The sequence below is a fragment of the Ischnura elegans genome, chromosome 11, assembly GCF_921293095.1.
Source record: "Ischnura elegans chromosome 11, ioIscEleg1.1, whole genome shotgun sequence".
Taxonomy (NCBI): domain Eukaryota; kingdom Metazoa; phylum Arthropoda; class Insecta; order Odonata; family Coenagrionidae; genus Ischnura; species Ischnura elegans.
In genome coordinates, this window is record NC_060256.1 from 79,779,627 (window position 1) to 79,795,854 (window position 16,228).

At 36.3% G+C, this 16,228-nt stretch overlaps 1 protein-coding gene across 1 annotated transcript; it reads right to left on the bottom strand.

Annotated features, from left to right (window-relative positions):
- Positions 1-4,178: 4,178 nt before the first annotated feature.
- Positions 4,179-15,170, bottom strand: LOC124167925 (xyloside xylosyltransferase 1-like). Its single transcript, XM_046545989.1, has 5 exons — positions 15,062-15,170; positions 14,478-14,957; positions 14,183-14,333; positions 13,903-14,103; positions 4,179-4,889 (listed from the first exon to the last, which is right to left on the bottom strand). Exons 2-5 carry the CDS (start codon positions 14,889-14,891, stop codon positions 4,510-4,512), a joined length of 1,146 nt encoding a protein of 381 aa, XP_046401945.1. The 5' UTR covers positions 14,892-14,957; positions 15,062-15,170; the 3' UTR covers positions 4,179-4,509.
- Between the last annotated feature and the right edge of the window lie 1,058 nt (positions 15,171-16,228).

A 16,228-nucleotide genomic window follows, 5' to 3' on the forward strand; every position in this document is an offset into this window, starting at 1 on the left:
TCCTGGGCAGTTTTTGCATCTATATCTTGTCTCTTTCCGTTTTTTGTGCACACAACACACTTTGTTCTTCCAACCTTACATGTCTCAGTTTTCAGGTTTTGTTGAACAAAATGCTGCCCGGTCAATCGCGTACATTCCGTATCGATATCAGAGGGCCGTCCTTTGCGCTGTTCTAAATTCTGTTCGTGATACTTAGCAATTATTTTGTTCACTAAGCTCATTCTGAATGCTAGGTGATCTTTGTTATTACCAGCCTTATGGTATAAAATGTACGCGTTTAACACAGCCGTATTAACTAAGTGATTGAATAATTTCTTGTACCACACTTTTGTCCTTTTTCTTTCCAGCAGGAACGATTCTAAAAGTTGATCTTTTAAATCTACACCGCCCATATATTTATTATATTCTGTTACACACATAGGTTTGTTTACACATTCTAGCCCGCCGTTTCGACTTGGGTTGCATTTGGTCTGAGTGCTTTGTAGTCAGCAATGCAACATCGCGTTTATCCTTCCATTTCAAAGCAACCAATTTCCCACACTTTGCACTAACAACTTCTCCTTTCTTTAGTTTCTTTTTGAGGTTTACTGGCATACCTTTACGCGTAATTTTCACGGTTCCATCAGCATCTGTTGTCCTCTGAACTAACCTATGGAAAAGATCGGGACTACTGTAAAAATTGTCCATATAAACACATCTACCAGAGTCTAATAGTTTCACACACAAACTTAGAACAACTTTAGTTGAAAAAAGATCTGTGTCCTTTGTGATTTCACAGCCCAATTTTGTCCCTGATCCACAGTAAATAATAAAATTCCATAAATACCCTGCGGAGTCACAAAGTTCAAACAATTTTATCCCAAACCGGGAAGCTTTCATGGGAATATACTGTTTCCACGACAGTCTACCTTTCCACAACAACAAAGACTCATCTACACTGATTTCCTTACCGGGTATATACACTTTTTGGAACTTATTTTTCAAATATTCACTAATTGGTAAAATTTTATACAGTTTTGGATCCTTTTTTACAAATTCCTCATCGGTATTATCTACAAAATGGAGAAATTTGGTGAGCAATGAAAATCTTTGCTCACTCATTACATTGGGAAAAAATGGAGTTTCTAATAAATGCTTTCTGCTAAAATACATTGAGGCTTGGTTTATGAATTATTCCCATCAACATCAGTAAACCTAAATACACCCTTATTTCCCCCAGAGTTGTGGGGACCCACTTTTGGAAGCGCGATTATTTTTGCTTCGTAATTTTCTCTTTCTCACGAGCAAGAAACTGTGCTGCGTAGCGGTTTGTCTCAGTCACTATAATTGAAATTATTTCATCATCAAAAAATAACTCAAAATATGCCAAGGGATCATCTATACACGGAACAGGCAATATTTGTTTTCCCACTAATTCACACGCAAAAGGTTGAGGAGGGTCAGCACTGTCGATCTCTTGCCAATTATTTTCTTGAAGATTCACAGAAAAATGAGAAAGTCCTTCGCTCTCTTCGGAACTGGAATCAAGAGAGTATCCAATTGAAATTTCCAAAGTAGTATCTAAGCATCCTGCGCTCTCTTCTTCCAAAGCGTCAAGCACTTGCTCATCGCACAACTCACGCGAGCTAGAAGCCATGGTCAACTAAAGAGGGGTACAGATATGGAGTGGATTCAAGGCCAAAAAAAAAATAAAAAAAATCACCAAAGCAAGCGTAGGGATGAAAACACCCCAACCCTTAGCCTCTAACGTCGTAAATAAGATACCAAGATGCGGGGATGCTGGCCGGTCTTCGAGGCTCCGTGAGGCGTTGAGTGACAATGCCTGGACGGACCATGCCTTCACTATCATTGCCTCAATGAAAGAGAAAGGAAACGATGAGGCAGAGAAGCAGATGATAATGAACCAGAGACGAAAGCATTCAGCATCCCCACACGTCACACACAATCGATAAGAAAGCACATAACCAGAGCTTGAGTGGAAGGATATCTTTCATTAGCATCCACCAGATGCTGACCCTAGAGGAAGCGTTTCTTTCCTGACATCAGCTAGAAAAAAATATTCTAAAAAATACGAGAACGCAAACACAGACCACACAGGGGCACAGACCGATAGCAGGCAGATGTGTCTCACATATATACTCACTAAAAGTACACATATGGAAGCTTAAGAGATAGGAATACCTAATGAAACATTCAGACGCGTAGGGTGTGTCGCGCACGCTTGAGGCATGGCAATCGGACGACACAAACGCTGTGTCGCACACGCTGAGAGAACGACCACGGGCATTTAAAGTCACGCTTGAGGGGTTAGCAATAACGGAAAAAAATGTTAGTGCCTAACAAAGGTTTGAACATTAGAGAGTTTCTTCATCTACTTCTCATACTGCATTGTAAGAGTAATAATTTCATTAAAAAAATACGGTTAAACAGAATTTAATATGAAGCTTCAATTTTTATGGAATGTAAAGTTTTCAACTTATTTATACGCGCATATTATTTTATTACCAATTCTATTTGGGATTGTTTTATTCTCCAGTTCTACGCCGAAGAATCGCTGGTACTAGGAACAGAGGTTAATATTTGTAAAACACTGTTCATGATTTACTCTTTTTGGATTTCCTTGGGGCTTTCACGAACAAATATTCTTTCAGTTGGCTTTATACAAATCCAGCTTTGAAATCAATTTTTCAGTTAAAAGTAGATCTCATGATAAGCTAGTAAGTTCCTACTTCATTATCAACACAGTCCTATCGTTAGTTTACTTTGCCTTGTGGTGGATATCAAAGGTGTGTACAGATTAGACAGAGTTAAAATGTTCTATAAATTTTAATTGCTTGCACCTTTATCTTTTCTGTTAAGTTTTGTAAGTCTGGTGGCAATATAAATTTATTATATATGCATTAATTGACAGGAAAAATATTAAAGAAACTATTTTTCAGTGCAATCTCCTGAATTCCAAAACTGAGGCCATACTTTTGAAATAAGACATTGTTCATAAAATTATGATTATATAAGCCATTGTTCATTGCATCTTGCAGTTAGTCAAGTTCATCGAATTTATTTTTAGTTCTCTCAACAGTGCATATTATTTCATTTATGATGGCTGTCCTGAAAGTAAATTCCATAAAATTGAATTATTAAAAAAATAAATAATTCAAATTATTGACTGATTTTGTCAATATACCTAATCTTGACATCTTGGTTCCAGTCTTGAATTTTTGCCTTCAAGATGCAATCATGTATATGTACTCAGTAACCTATCATACCATAGTAGACCATGTTGGACACTAATTTTTGATTCTGGTGGTCAAATAAAAATAAGTTAGGCCATATCAGGGATGTAGACTGTCCAAAAATCTCATCATAAACTGTCTGCGTTATTAAGAGTTTTTGCTGCAGAGCCCTCTCTGGACATCAATTCTGTTTCATTCATCACTAAAGACAACATTGACTGTTTCCTAAAAGTTATGGTAGAAATAATGGGGAAAGTCACAATTTCTTCACTATCTTGACTTAGGAATCACTAGTGATAACCTGAAGTTACACCCTGGTCTATCTTTTCTGCATGGGTTTTGGCTAAACTATGGGTGATTTAGATTGAGTTTGAAAATGCACGCTACTGTCCTGATTTTGATGATGATTATTTTTCAATTGTCCATCAACAAAATTTGCTTGGTCTAAACTGTTTTCAAAGTTAAAAGGTCAATGGCAGTAGCTTCAGAAAGGTGGTGGAATGTATTCCACAGAGCATGTGAAAACTGTTCGTAAGGTATGATGAAAGCCCATTTGTACCAAAGAAATAAATTGTGGTGTACTTTATAAGAACTGTTTAACAAAATGGATGGCATAGTGCTTTTTTATATCTAAACAACATACTATCTTAATAGTCCTTGTATATCTACATACCTGCACATATTTAGTTATTTTATCTGAATTTCCGAGTATTAATAAATATTTTCATAGAAAATTTTAATGCCTCTTATCAGTCCAGGTTGTGCCCTTAAAAAACCTGACTTAGGCACATTTCAGGGTTGCATTAGCATAAATCCATCTACTCAACATTTTAGTGAATAGCACTGCTGGAAAAACTGTCTAACATTAATATCTAATGTGAATGCATGCCTGAAAACAGGAACTGGGACTGAATGGTCCAAAACTGTTTAAAATAAATTCTTATAAATGATTAGCAAGCTTCATTGCTAATTAATCAATCCATGGATAATTCAGAGTGAAAAGCCAGAAGTACAAAAGGGATATAGAAGAAGTACTGATTCTTCAACGGAAAATTTTTCAGTTCAAGTACAATACTATATGCATGCCTAATACAATATTTAAACATATTATATGGTATCCTCAATACGAGGTTTGTAGATCCTTACTAGATTTTTAAACTTCAGGGGATGAAAACCAGTCATTTCAAAGATCTTTGGATTCCAGATCATTGTTTGCTATTTTCCCTGAAACAAGCTGATGTCTCTTGCGGAAGAATAATGAGTTTCACCAGCACAGTTAATCACCATTTTCAGGGAAGGGAGAGTTGCAGTTTCCATGATAAATTTTGACTTTTCCATCGCACTTAAAGTATTTATCAAAAACATCGCCGTAACCACCACGTTCACCCCACCACGTGCAAAGTTGTCGATTCCAGACACAAGGAATGATGTGTATCAGTTCAGGATACTCAGCTCCAAGAAGAGTGTAAAAGTCTTGATCACCTAAGTGGCCCTTAAAAAAGTACTTTTTCACCAAACCATCCACTGATGTTACATGGGCATCATCTTCTTTTACGTCACTTGAGTTGTCATCACCAATGAACTTGGAATATATTTCAGACTTTCTCATTCTTGACAAATTGAGCAGAATTACACCACTGTTGAGACCAGGATATCCTGAAATGCAACAAAATGAGCTCATATGCATAAGAGCAGAGGTGATAGGGGAGTACATGTCAATGTGTACAATTATACAGATTTTTCCATAACTTTGATTAATATAAAACTGCATTTTTAGGGTAAGGGTAATACATATTAGGAATGTGTTGGTTTGATTCATCAGTTATTAACCATTGACTAATAGTTGGGTACATGGGTAAAGAATCGTATGGGTACTAGTACTCTAACATATATTTTAAAATAGTCAGAAAATCACTAAAAGTTCAATGGATGAATACAGCCAAGAATAGCTGTGGAATAAGATCAGCCAAATACAAAATTTGTAAGGGATGATTAAATTCCAATTTCCAATGGTAATACGTGCTTCTGCTTGGGTGTACTCACTTCTCATACAAAGGGAATGCTACCCAAGTAGTGGATGATATACATATGTACTGTCCCAAAGGTCGTGTGTCATTTTTGACCTCTAACTTTACCCAGACGGCACAGGAATTTTACGTATCTGAATACGAGGGTGGACCATCAGATACAAGAAATCGCGCTTAGGAAGTTACTAAAAAGGTTTTGTTTCTTTATTTCCTCTAATGACGAAAAAAGATACAAGAGGACTGGCAAATTCATATGCATCGATAAAATTGTATCTCATCGATAAAACTGTATTCGGTCTGGGATTATTTTCTTTCGTGGGTGGTGACATATTCTTCTAGGAAGAAGGCCCGATCCCCGATCACAAGCCTGCACAAGACTTTGGAGATCGCGTTGTTTGCGTTACGTCTTACCACATTTCAGGGATTTTTGTGGTTAAGTTGGTGAAAAATAGAGTGTCTGGTAATGGTGAAGTTTCCCTTATTCTTTAATTTCATTCACTGGGCTTCAGAAACGTGTTTGTGAGATATTTTTGTTAAAAATGCCTTTCGTGTGTGTATTGCCTGGATGTAAAGGCAACTCCGGGACATGGTTCAAGTTTTTAGCTTTCCAAAAGATCCTGAGTTGAAGTAGAAGTGCATTTGGGCGATAAGAAGAAAACATTTCACCCCTACGAAAAACAGTAAGGTATGTACTCTTTCTTACTGTAATTATTTCGATCTAATTTTAAGTTATAAGTGGCTTCGGGATGTTGATGCATCACTTCAGTACTGAAAATGGTGATTCAAAATATTGTAGCAGCAATTCATTTGAAAATTCTTGCATTTTAGTTGTCTTTTTTTTTGTATCAATTCATTCGGTAAATGTGTGGTTAAAGGAGAAACTAGGAATTAGCAGCCAAGTTTATAGAATCGAATATTGTTTCTTAGCTTACCCTATGGTGTATTACACATCGGCTTTCATCATTTCAAATTATCTTATGCTATAGTTTAAAATAATAAAAAAATTCAGGTAATTCAATTATTTACTATATTTACGAGCCTAGTAATTTGATTTCTAGAAAGATCCATGAGCTCATGCAGAAGTACCAAAAATTGGAAACTATGTGACCTAGTAAGTTACGTGGTATTTTATTATTTATTAATTTTAGGTGTGTGAGCTTCACATCGCACCTCGTGATATCAGAAAACAATCTGTGGCCTTGGACAGAAGACGAGGAGAAAATTCTTGTTGAATTGAAGGTGCCCATATTGGAGGAAGGTACCATTGCTTCACTGTTACCTGTCGTCAAGAAGACAGACATTGTGGCAGAAGTGATGTACATATTAGTGGATGTGGATTTGTTTTGTGCAAGTGGATGCTGTGATAGTGGACATTCATCGGAGAAAGTATTGAAGATAGGTATTATGTATTGGCCAGTGCTCTTTTTAAATAATTTTCTATTCGAAAGAGAATAAGAGTAATTGTTTCGCCAAATTAGATGTGGGTTAGAAGAGAAAATTGGAAATATTATTGTGATTGACTAAAGAAAATACATAATAACTGTATTGTATTTCTGTGGTTTTTCTTTCCTGCCTCTTCAAAGTTCTTGTGGTGATGACTTCATGCAAAGTAAGTATAAAATCGGATGTGATCTAAGAGATATCATATTTTATTTTACAAATATTTAAGCTGGTGATTTGGCTGGACTTTCATATTTTTTAATAGGTTGATACATCTACTGAAGTGACATAGAGACTTTTATACTCATCCCAAATAATTTTTCAAATACTCAAGCGCCTCGTAAGGGTACGTTTTAGTAGCTGAGACTGAACTGTATGTTAATTAATGCTTGCGTTCAGATGAATTCGATCATAATAATAGCAGATGTGTCAGCAATCCTGTTTCATCGGCAATTTTTTATGAAAAAAATCTTATTTCGTCAGGCTTTAGGGTAAGATTTTCAATGCTCATGGGTCATGTGATGTCTTATTTAGTGTCAAACTTGGTAAGAATTTACTCTTATTAACATCTCAAGGTTTCCAAGTAAGTGCGATCCACTTATGAATGCTGCATGTTGGTGATGAGTGAATTAGCCATGAGAATCTCATTTTTTGCAGAGTTATTTAAGTGGCCGAGTAAGTTTTGTCATCATCATCATCACTGGTCAACAATCCTAGGATTGGTTTGACGCAGCTCTCCACTCAGTTCTCCTATCAGCTAATCTTTTCACACCTACGTATTTCTTCTCTTTCACATCTCTCTTTGTGAGTTTTGTAAGTTCTCAATAGGTAAATAGTACTATATCATGGTAATTAGAATTCATGATTTACTATTATTTACCTATTGAGAACTTACAATTCATAATGATTCATAAAGTTCTCGCTACGGTCGGTAGCTATCGATTGTGTTGCTTTCAATACATTTTTCGATCATGCGAGTTATGATATATCTAATTTTCGACCTAATCGATTGAAATTAGCCTGAGTGCTGTGTTCCTGCGCGCTTCGTATCCTTTCGTACGTGCTTAGTAGCGGACATTCACATGTTTCGTATGCGCTTCGTCGACAGGGCGTGAATGGAAATCATCCATTGACGAAAAGCGACGGAGCGGCATAGTATTCGCGATTCCAGCCCGGAAGACGCCAACTACCGGCGAAAAATGTAAGCAGCGCGATGGTGATGGAGTGGACTGTTTACGTGTTATTATGTGCCGAATATAGGCTGCGTAGTGCCTTATAGTAATACCTGGCGCCTGTTGGCTTCTTTCCTGACAATTATCCCTCTTTAATAGATCTTTCGCTTATCTCACATTTCAGTGATACCTCCAAAACTGTATATTTTATGTAACTCTTAACTGTAACGTAACTGAATTTTCTGTTCTCACAACTCAGCCTCTCACGTATTCGAACTTCGCTTGCAGTCATTTCCATTATTTTTTCTCGGAAATTAACTGTAATAACCTCTTAATAAGTCTCAAGTATTTATAGTTTAATTCCTTTCATTCCTCCTTCTTTATTTTACTTTCGTCGTACATTTCATATGTATCCTATATTTCATTCAAGAGGAAAATGATCGGCAAGGTGATTGTCTCTCGGCATCATGGACGCGTTTTTTGGTGGAAATTCTTCTTCAAGAAATATTATTTAGGGAGAATGTGTCCTCTAAGCTAGGCGTAGGTAAAGTTCCTGTTGGCGCTAAGGTGAATAGAGAGGATCGCGATCCAAAACACATTCATTGTATTTTGATATCCTAATTGGAGACATGGTGCAGTGAGTTAAGTTGAAACAGTTCATTAGATTAATACATTTTCTTACTTGATAACGTTCTTCGTTTGAGAACTCAGTGTTAACTTCGCCTCATAAAATCAAAGATTCCTTATAGTTTTCAGCACTTAATCAAGCAGGATCATTAAATTATCTACATTAAGGTTAATATCCCCATCTGGAGTATGATACATACAGATGACAACAACATATAAATAAATAAACTTAACAATCGAAATATCAAAAAGATTGTGCATGGGAATCACATTTTTACGGCTAATTGATTGAAAAAAAACACCATTTCTAACTGATGCAAACTTTCTTCCATTTTTAATCCCAGTTCTGCAGAAGTAGCTTCCCACAGAATAACCAAGTGATATTACTATAGTATATTACTATCACCTATAGTTGACTATCCTTTAGGACATTCATATTCTCTTATTCATTCTTTGGAGCTACTTAGAGTATATGATATTTGATGTAGAAATCATTTATATAAGTACCTAGTTGAAATATTTTCCATTTGTTACTCTCCCTACTATCTGAGCAAAATAATAAACCACCACCTTTGATGATAATAATGTATCTTATTGTAACCATACGTCATGTACCATTTGGTTCACTAAGCTTCTTATATATGCTCCTACTGCCTAGAAGAAGCATCTCAGTATCAATAGGTACTCATATAGCTCTGATAGTTGTTCTGTAGACACTCTACTGATAGTTGTGTGTTGGTTAACATACTCTCAAACGATGACTTGAAGTCAGGTCTATTCTTATAAGGCCAGCTGGATGCCTTAACATTATTTATGTCTTTTTGATGAGAAGTGCTTATCTATAAGTCTCCAATGAAGAGTAAGGTGGATTAGAGAGGTTAAATAAGGTAGAAGTGCAATATGGATATGGTGACTGAATAAGCCAATGCAATCATTTCTTCCAATTGCACCTTCTCCTTCATCACTCCCTCCACTTATAGCTTATTTTACCTCTCCACCTTGAGATTTTTTGGTTTTTCTCCAGTAATTAATAACTAAACATCCAGTTGGCATGCTTAAGTACAGACCTGGCCTAATGGTATCATGCAGCTCCTGTACTTGTGAGCAACCATTCCAGCCCACTTAATTCTTTCTTACTTCCTACTCACTGACCGCTTTCCCTAAAAAAAATACTGAAAATAGACTCAACCTGAACGATTTTACTCTCATATGTTGACTAAGCAATTTTGACGTGATGCTTCCTATCATTGGTGGTGAATACAAGTTTCAAGTGGGGATGGCAATAAAATATTTATAGAGAGTTTACTGTTAGAGAGGGATCTGAGAAGTACAGAATTTTTCTGATTATTGGTGGGCAATCCTTATCCCTAATTCCTACAACTGCTTCACAGAGGAAAAGCCCTCTTTTAAAATGATGTATTGGTAAATTAGAATGCAACAAACCCCAACTGTACTGATAATACATTCCTAATTATAAAACTTAATGGCACCCCTAAAAAGCCTATTTGGACCCATTGGGACATTGAGTATTTTAGAAATTAATTATGTACAATAACAACTACCCATGCACTGGAGAGGATAACCATCTCAGGCAGTTCTTGAACCCATGACCTTCAGCTTGCAAAGTGAGGCCTTTGCCCCACCACAACAAGGCCAGCATTATTGAGTTTAATTTACAAATACCCCTCGATGACTATCACTTGGTGTGACTGGACTCTTATAAAGTGATGGTGGAGTGGATAGATTAAATAAAGTTAAGGTGCAACATGTAGACAATAAACTATATTGACTCAGGATCAACTGTGTGAACACAACTTATTTTAACATTAAAAGAATACAAAAAAGTTTTTCTTTTCATCTACGATACAGTTGCAATTGCTAAGTTGGACTAAATTCTTCTCCATACTGCAACACTTTGTTTACTAGTACTTACCTTAACACCTACTTTTTTACCACTCCATTCCAATGTACTTTTCATCATCACAGCCCACTTACTACTTTCTGTCAATGTCCTCGACTCTTTCCCCCATTATTCATCAAAATTAATTAAGAACAAGTAACTAGGTAAAATAGATTCCATGAGCTAAGGTACCAGCAATGCCACAGAAAGTTAGGATGGCCTTAAGCAAAATTGATGAAAATTTTATGTGAATTCAATTTTTTATTATACTTTTTGGACATTTTGAAAACACGATACAAGAAAGAGGTAGGTAGAGAGTACCAAGGTTATGAAGTTTATAAGAGTGTTGACTATTACTTAAGTGATGGGTTTTCTACTCAGATCAGGGATGTAAACTTGGGAGGAAAGAAAAACATTTGTGGTACACTACATAGAGAAGTGGTGGGTGGATAACATAAAGGACTTTTAAGTCAATATAAAATAGGTTGAGTTAGCAAGCTGGTTCATAAATACAAAGCCATTGAAGTCAACAACAGTGAGGACATTACAATCACAGTTCAATCATGGGCCTAATCATCAAACAAGTGATTTCTTAGGAGGAGCAATGATAAAATGTTTATGAAGTAAGGTTCAGTTGGCATGCAGGCTCATAAATACAAGGCCATTTAAGTCAACAACAGTGAGGACATTACAATCACAGTTCAATCATGGGCCTAATCATCAAACAAGTGATTTCTTAGGAGGAGCAATGATAAAATGTTTATGAAGTAAGGTTCAGTTGGCATGCAGGTTCATATATACAAGGCCATTTAAGTCAACAACAGTGAGGAAATTAAAATCATAGTTCAATCATGGGCATAATCATCAAACAAGTGATTTCTTAGGAGGAGCAATGATAAAATGTTTATGAAGTAAGGTTCAGTTGGCATGCAGGTTCATAAATACAAAGCCATTGAAGTCAACAACAGCGAGGAAATTAAAATCACAGTTCAATCATGGGCCTAATCATCAAACAAGAGATTTCTTAGGAGGAGCAATGATAAAATGTTTATGAAGTAAGGTTCAGTTGGCATGCAGGTTCATAAATACAAGGCCATTGAAGTCAACAACAGAGAGGACATTAATATGAAGTTCAATCATGGGCCTAGACGTCACTCTAGTGATTTCTTAGGAAGAGAAATGAAAAATGTTTATGAAATAAGGTTCAGATAGAAAGCAGGTTCATAAAAACAAAGCCATTTAAGTCAACATAAGTGAGGACATTTAAATCACAGTTCAATCATGGGCCCAATCGTAACACAAGTGATTTGTTAGAGAGAGCAATGATAAAATGTTTATGAAGTAATGTTTAGTTAGCATGCAGTTTCATAATTACAAAGCCATTGCAGTAAAAATAAGTGAGGACATTAATAGCACAGTTAAACTATGGGTATTATAAGAGGAAGTTTATGGAGAAACCTGTTTCAAAAAAGGAATCTGAAGGGAATGTATGGGAACGGAGTTCCTATTTCAGAGTTCGATAAGACCACCGAATAACATTGAGAAACGCTTAATTTCTCCTCATCGTCGTTTTCCTCGGTGGGACCATCGCCTTGTTAGTGTTTTCCATGACGCTTTACAAGTTGAAAATTACGATAGAGCTCTAAAATGAAGTTAATAATGAACCAGCGGAATAGATAAATGTGCACCAATGTAATGGAGAGTGGTTCAAAAAACGATATATATTGAATGAAAAAGAGCACTACATACGGAAAATCCTCTGTACTGTGACGTGCAAATACGATACTTAATAACTCGATAGATATTAAGGAAAAATATAGCAGAAGATGGAGCAAAATAGCCATATAACGCTCGTTGCGATCTAATCTAGCAACATACTTTATCACCAGTGTGTCCGCCATCTTGGAAAATTACGTCACCGACGCTAGCGCCGCTAGTGGTGATTTGAGTCGCCAATCCCCGTAGTCAATGGGTACTATGTACATACGAATTAGATACGGAGGGTTCTGTGCCGTGTAGTAACTTCACCTTGAGCAATATTCAAGAAAATTGGCATACTGGTGGGGAAAAGTCTAAGTTTTGTTGAGCGTAAGAAAAATTTTACAATTGTGGCCTTTTGACCTCACAATGTGAGTCCAAACCAAAATTTTCAATTTGCCTTATGGGATTTCAATGTTAAAAAAATTGAGATAGAAAAAAGTCTGAATTTCACTAACCAAGATGCCAATTCGCAGCTTTTCTGACACGAGAAAACCAAAAATAACACTTTCATTCATGAAACTTCAACCTTTGACCCAGTAAGGTAACAGTCAAGGTCATAGGAGTGGCAAAAAAAATGGCAAACCAGCATAGGTGTCGTTCCATAGGTTTTAAAGGGTGCCCAAGTCATTGGTATTGTCCAAATACCCGTCTTATCCACTAATTGACCTCCAATGCTAATATGGAGGTCAAAGGTCATAGAGTTAAACGACAAGCCACCATGACAACCAATGTGTGAGACCATGGGTTTTAAAGGGTGCTCAAGTCAGTTTTGCAGTTCATAGATCTGTATTGTTGATTTTTTGACCCCTGAAGGTCATAATGGGGGTCATAAGTCATAGAGTTTAATGTCGAGCCATCACAACAACCAACGTGTGGAACCATAGGTTTTGAAGGATACATTGGATATCTAAAAAAGGTTGATATATCCATAACACATTGTTATTACACAAAGGATATTTTGACAACGTTACTTAGATATTCTATTTGTAACACCCACGACAAGTTGTAAAAATAACATTGCATAGACATCCAAATTGTAATATCTGTGATATTAAAAACTTCTTATTCCAAGTAGTATCCATGTTCTGTATAGCATTGAAGAGCAAAAATATTTAAGGCTGTATATGTAACTAGGTAAATACCAAAAAATATAATAAGCATATTCATTATCTACTCATTACAAGGTGAGAAGATCTCTAAGATATGCTGTAATATGGACCTCTATGTCCACTGTTGGGCATCCCTGCAATGTTGTTTGGTGGGTCCTTTGGATATTTGACAGATATCTTAACAAGATTAATTGGATTATAAAGGATATTGCATGGATGTCATATGTTAATCCAAACAATGTTGTCTGGATTTTGTGGGGATCATCATCAAAGAATTGGTGAATGAGAAACCTGTTCCTTGTCATGTTCATTTGTCTTAATTATGCAAACCCTGGATAATCACACTGACTAATCAAACTCGGCCTACTTTCATCTTATATTAACATTATGTGCATGAATTAAGAATTGCTTAGTGAATAAATAGTATGTAATATTCTGGTGCATTGCCTCAAATCATGGCTGAAATGAAATGAGAATATTTTGGTAGCTATTACCAGAATAGCACTTGCGGATAAAATCTAAGTGGGTACATAATGAATCATTTAAATGGATAGCTAAGAGGACTTGGATTATAGACTGATGGATTACAGTCTTGTACATACGTTTTCATTAACTTTTAAAACAGATACATACCATTTTCACTCAATGGTTCCCCAACTATTGTTCCTGGGTGTGAACTTCGATATGAATGGAAGACATGTCTGTATACTGGAGATAGCTCAGGCCCCAGTCCAAAAATGGCATCTGAGCTGAATTTGTCAAACTCTTTCCACAGCTCAGCAATGTCTCCAACAAATTTAATGTCAACATCTGTCATTATAACTTTCTGCTGATCTGAATAACAGGAAAAATGTGACAATATTGGATATATACACACCTTTATATCTACTGCTTAATAAATTTTGAAACAAACCATTTACGCCGACGATGTGATGCAGTCCAAGCGATAGGAAAAACAAAGCATCGCTGTAATAAGTCCCAGGTCGTGAACTGAAGTGAGGTGACATTATGGACACCAATCGTTTTAGGTTCCCTGCCAGTATGGAAACATCCATGAATGTAATCTGATAAAAAAATACCGGAAAGAAATGTATTAGTTGTATTGAACAAAATTTTCAACATTTTATTATGCTTTCAGTTCAGCTACTAAGGCAAATATAATTGTAGGATGGAGCACTGCTCAATAACTTCTAATATCCTTAACTTACATTAAGGAACTTCTTGTCTCCCTGTACATTATTAAGGATCTCTTCAGCTACCGGTTTGCTCACTTCGTCGGTGATTACACTGAGTGAGATTGGTTCGGAAGCCTTGTTGAGGAGGGACTTAGCGAAGAGCGCAAACTTATCCCTTAAAATACTGTTCACGTCTACCTTTGTAAATATGCACCATAAATTAATGTTCTCTGTCTTAAATTCTTCATTCCGCTCCGTTGTGATAGATTCCAGTTCCGAAGCAAGAGTGGTGGTAGAATCACTCGAGGCGGATTTATCATTACGGTTACCATCGTTCATATAGTCTTTGAGATAAAACGCATAAAATAATATTAATATTGCAACAACTAGACCTAAATTAAATAAAACAACACGCATTAATCGCATCACATCGTTGATTATCGTCATTTCAGTTTGAGATCCGCTCTCTGCATGTTAAGAGATGTCCCCTTAGGTCTGTCACTTTCTGGGTACCTGCCCATCAAAATGAAGAAAGGAGGGGTATCAATCCATTGACGTATTGTATAATGGCATAAAATTCAAGTCAGGGACAAGTGTTTTAAAACCGATTTACCTACCAGTTAAGGCGTTGGATATAATAATCCGGTGCTTTTGGTGAATATCGTATGCCACGAAGGCCACCGCCTCCCCGGCGGAATATTTGTAAACAAGCAGTAATGAGCTCACCTTTTGAGTGGAGAACGAAACTACCATGGCGGGAAACATAAGTTGATCCAAGTGAAGTACAATCTGCACCAATTTGTCACGGAAGTTTATTCGTTTTCGTTATACCTTTATATTTTAATTTACATAATTTTATCCAAGATTTGTACTTAACAGAAGTTTTATCCGTTTCCTTTAAATGAATGGTGTTGTCTATTGAATCTAGGTAAAATTATGAAAATGAAAAAAAATAGATAAAAATGTTCCCATTTTTTTTTCGTTTTTAAAAATTCTCAGTATTTTTAAGGTAATCAGTATTTTTGAGCATGGGAATGGCTTAGGAATTCCGGTGAAAAATCATGCTTAACGGAGAATCGACAACGGACCTTCGTATTTCCGGTATTATGCACTGACCATTCACTACTCTCTTCCACCCTTCTGAATTACCATGACAATTTTACTGAAGTTCATGTTGCTTGGTGTCAAAAATTTACTACCAAGCGCTCTTTGAACGCGGGCGTTTGGTTCACCATTGATTATGACTTCTTTTAAACTTTTTTCTCCCCTGCTCTCATTGTACCACGAGCCTCTGAAAATTTTCTTCGGAAAGTAAGGAGCTGATATTGTTCATTTCTCAGGGCATATATGATCATATATGCCCTGAGAAATCGTGGTCCATGGTTCCATTCCTGGTCCAGGTTTTCCACAACATTATAAATGTACATTACGTAATTCCTCGCTGTTTACGTGACAAGCTTTAAATCTAGCACACCAACTTTATCACTTATTTGGGCGACAGGGGCGGACTCAGCATCAAATTTGGAGAGGGGGGGGGGCTTCCTCGGAAGAGATAGGCGTTCCTCCGTGTAAAATATTTTAAAATACCCATTATTTTACGCTTGTCGGAGTCTTAAGTTTCATTTTTATTCCTAGTGGATGAAATTGAGCAATTTTAGACATTTAAGAAGATTAATCTGTTTTCAATTCTTTATTCTCCAGTGTTAATTAACACTGGAGAATAAAGAAATAGCCAGCTTTGAGTTTAGATGAAAAATTATAATGAAATAGACGACACTTCTGAT

Coding starts and splice junctions, on each gene's coding strand:
- LOC124167925 (XM_046545989.1), bottom strand. CDS start 14,891: ATGACGATAATCAACGATGTGATGCGATTAATGCGTGTTGTTTTATTT. Junction 14,104..14,182: donor TCACATCGTCGGCGTAAATG/GTTTGTTTCAAA, acceptor CCTGTTATTCAG/ATCAGCAGAAAGTTATAATG. Junction 4,890..13,902: donor GGAACCATTGAGTGAAAATG/GTATGTATCTGT, acceptor GTTGCATTTCAG/GATATCCTGGTCTCAACAGT.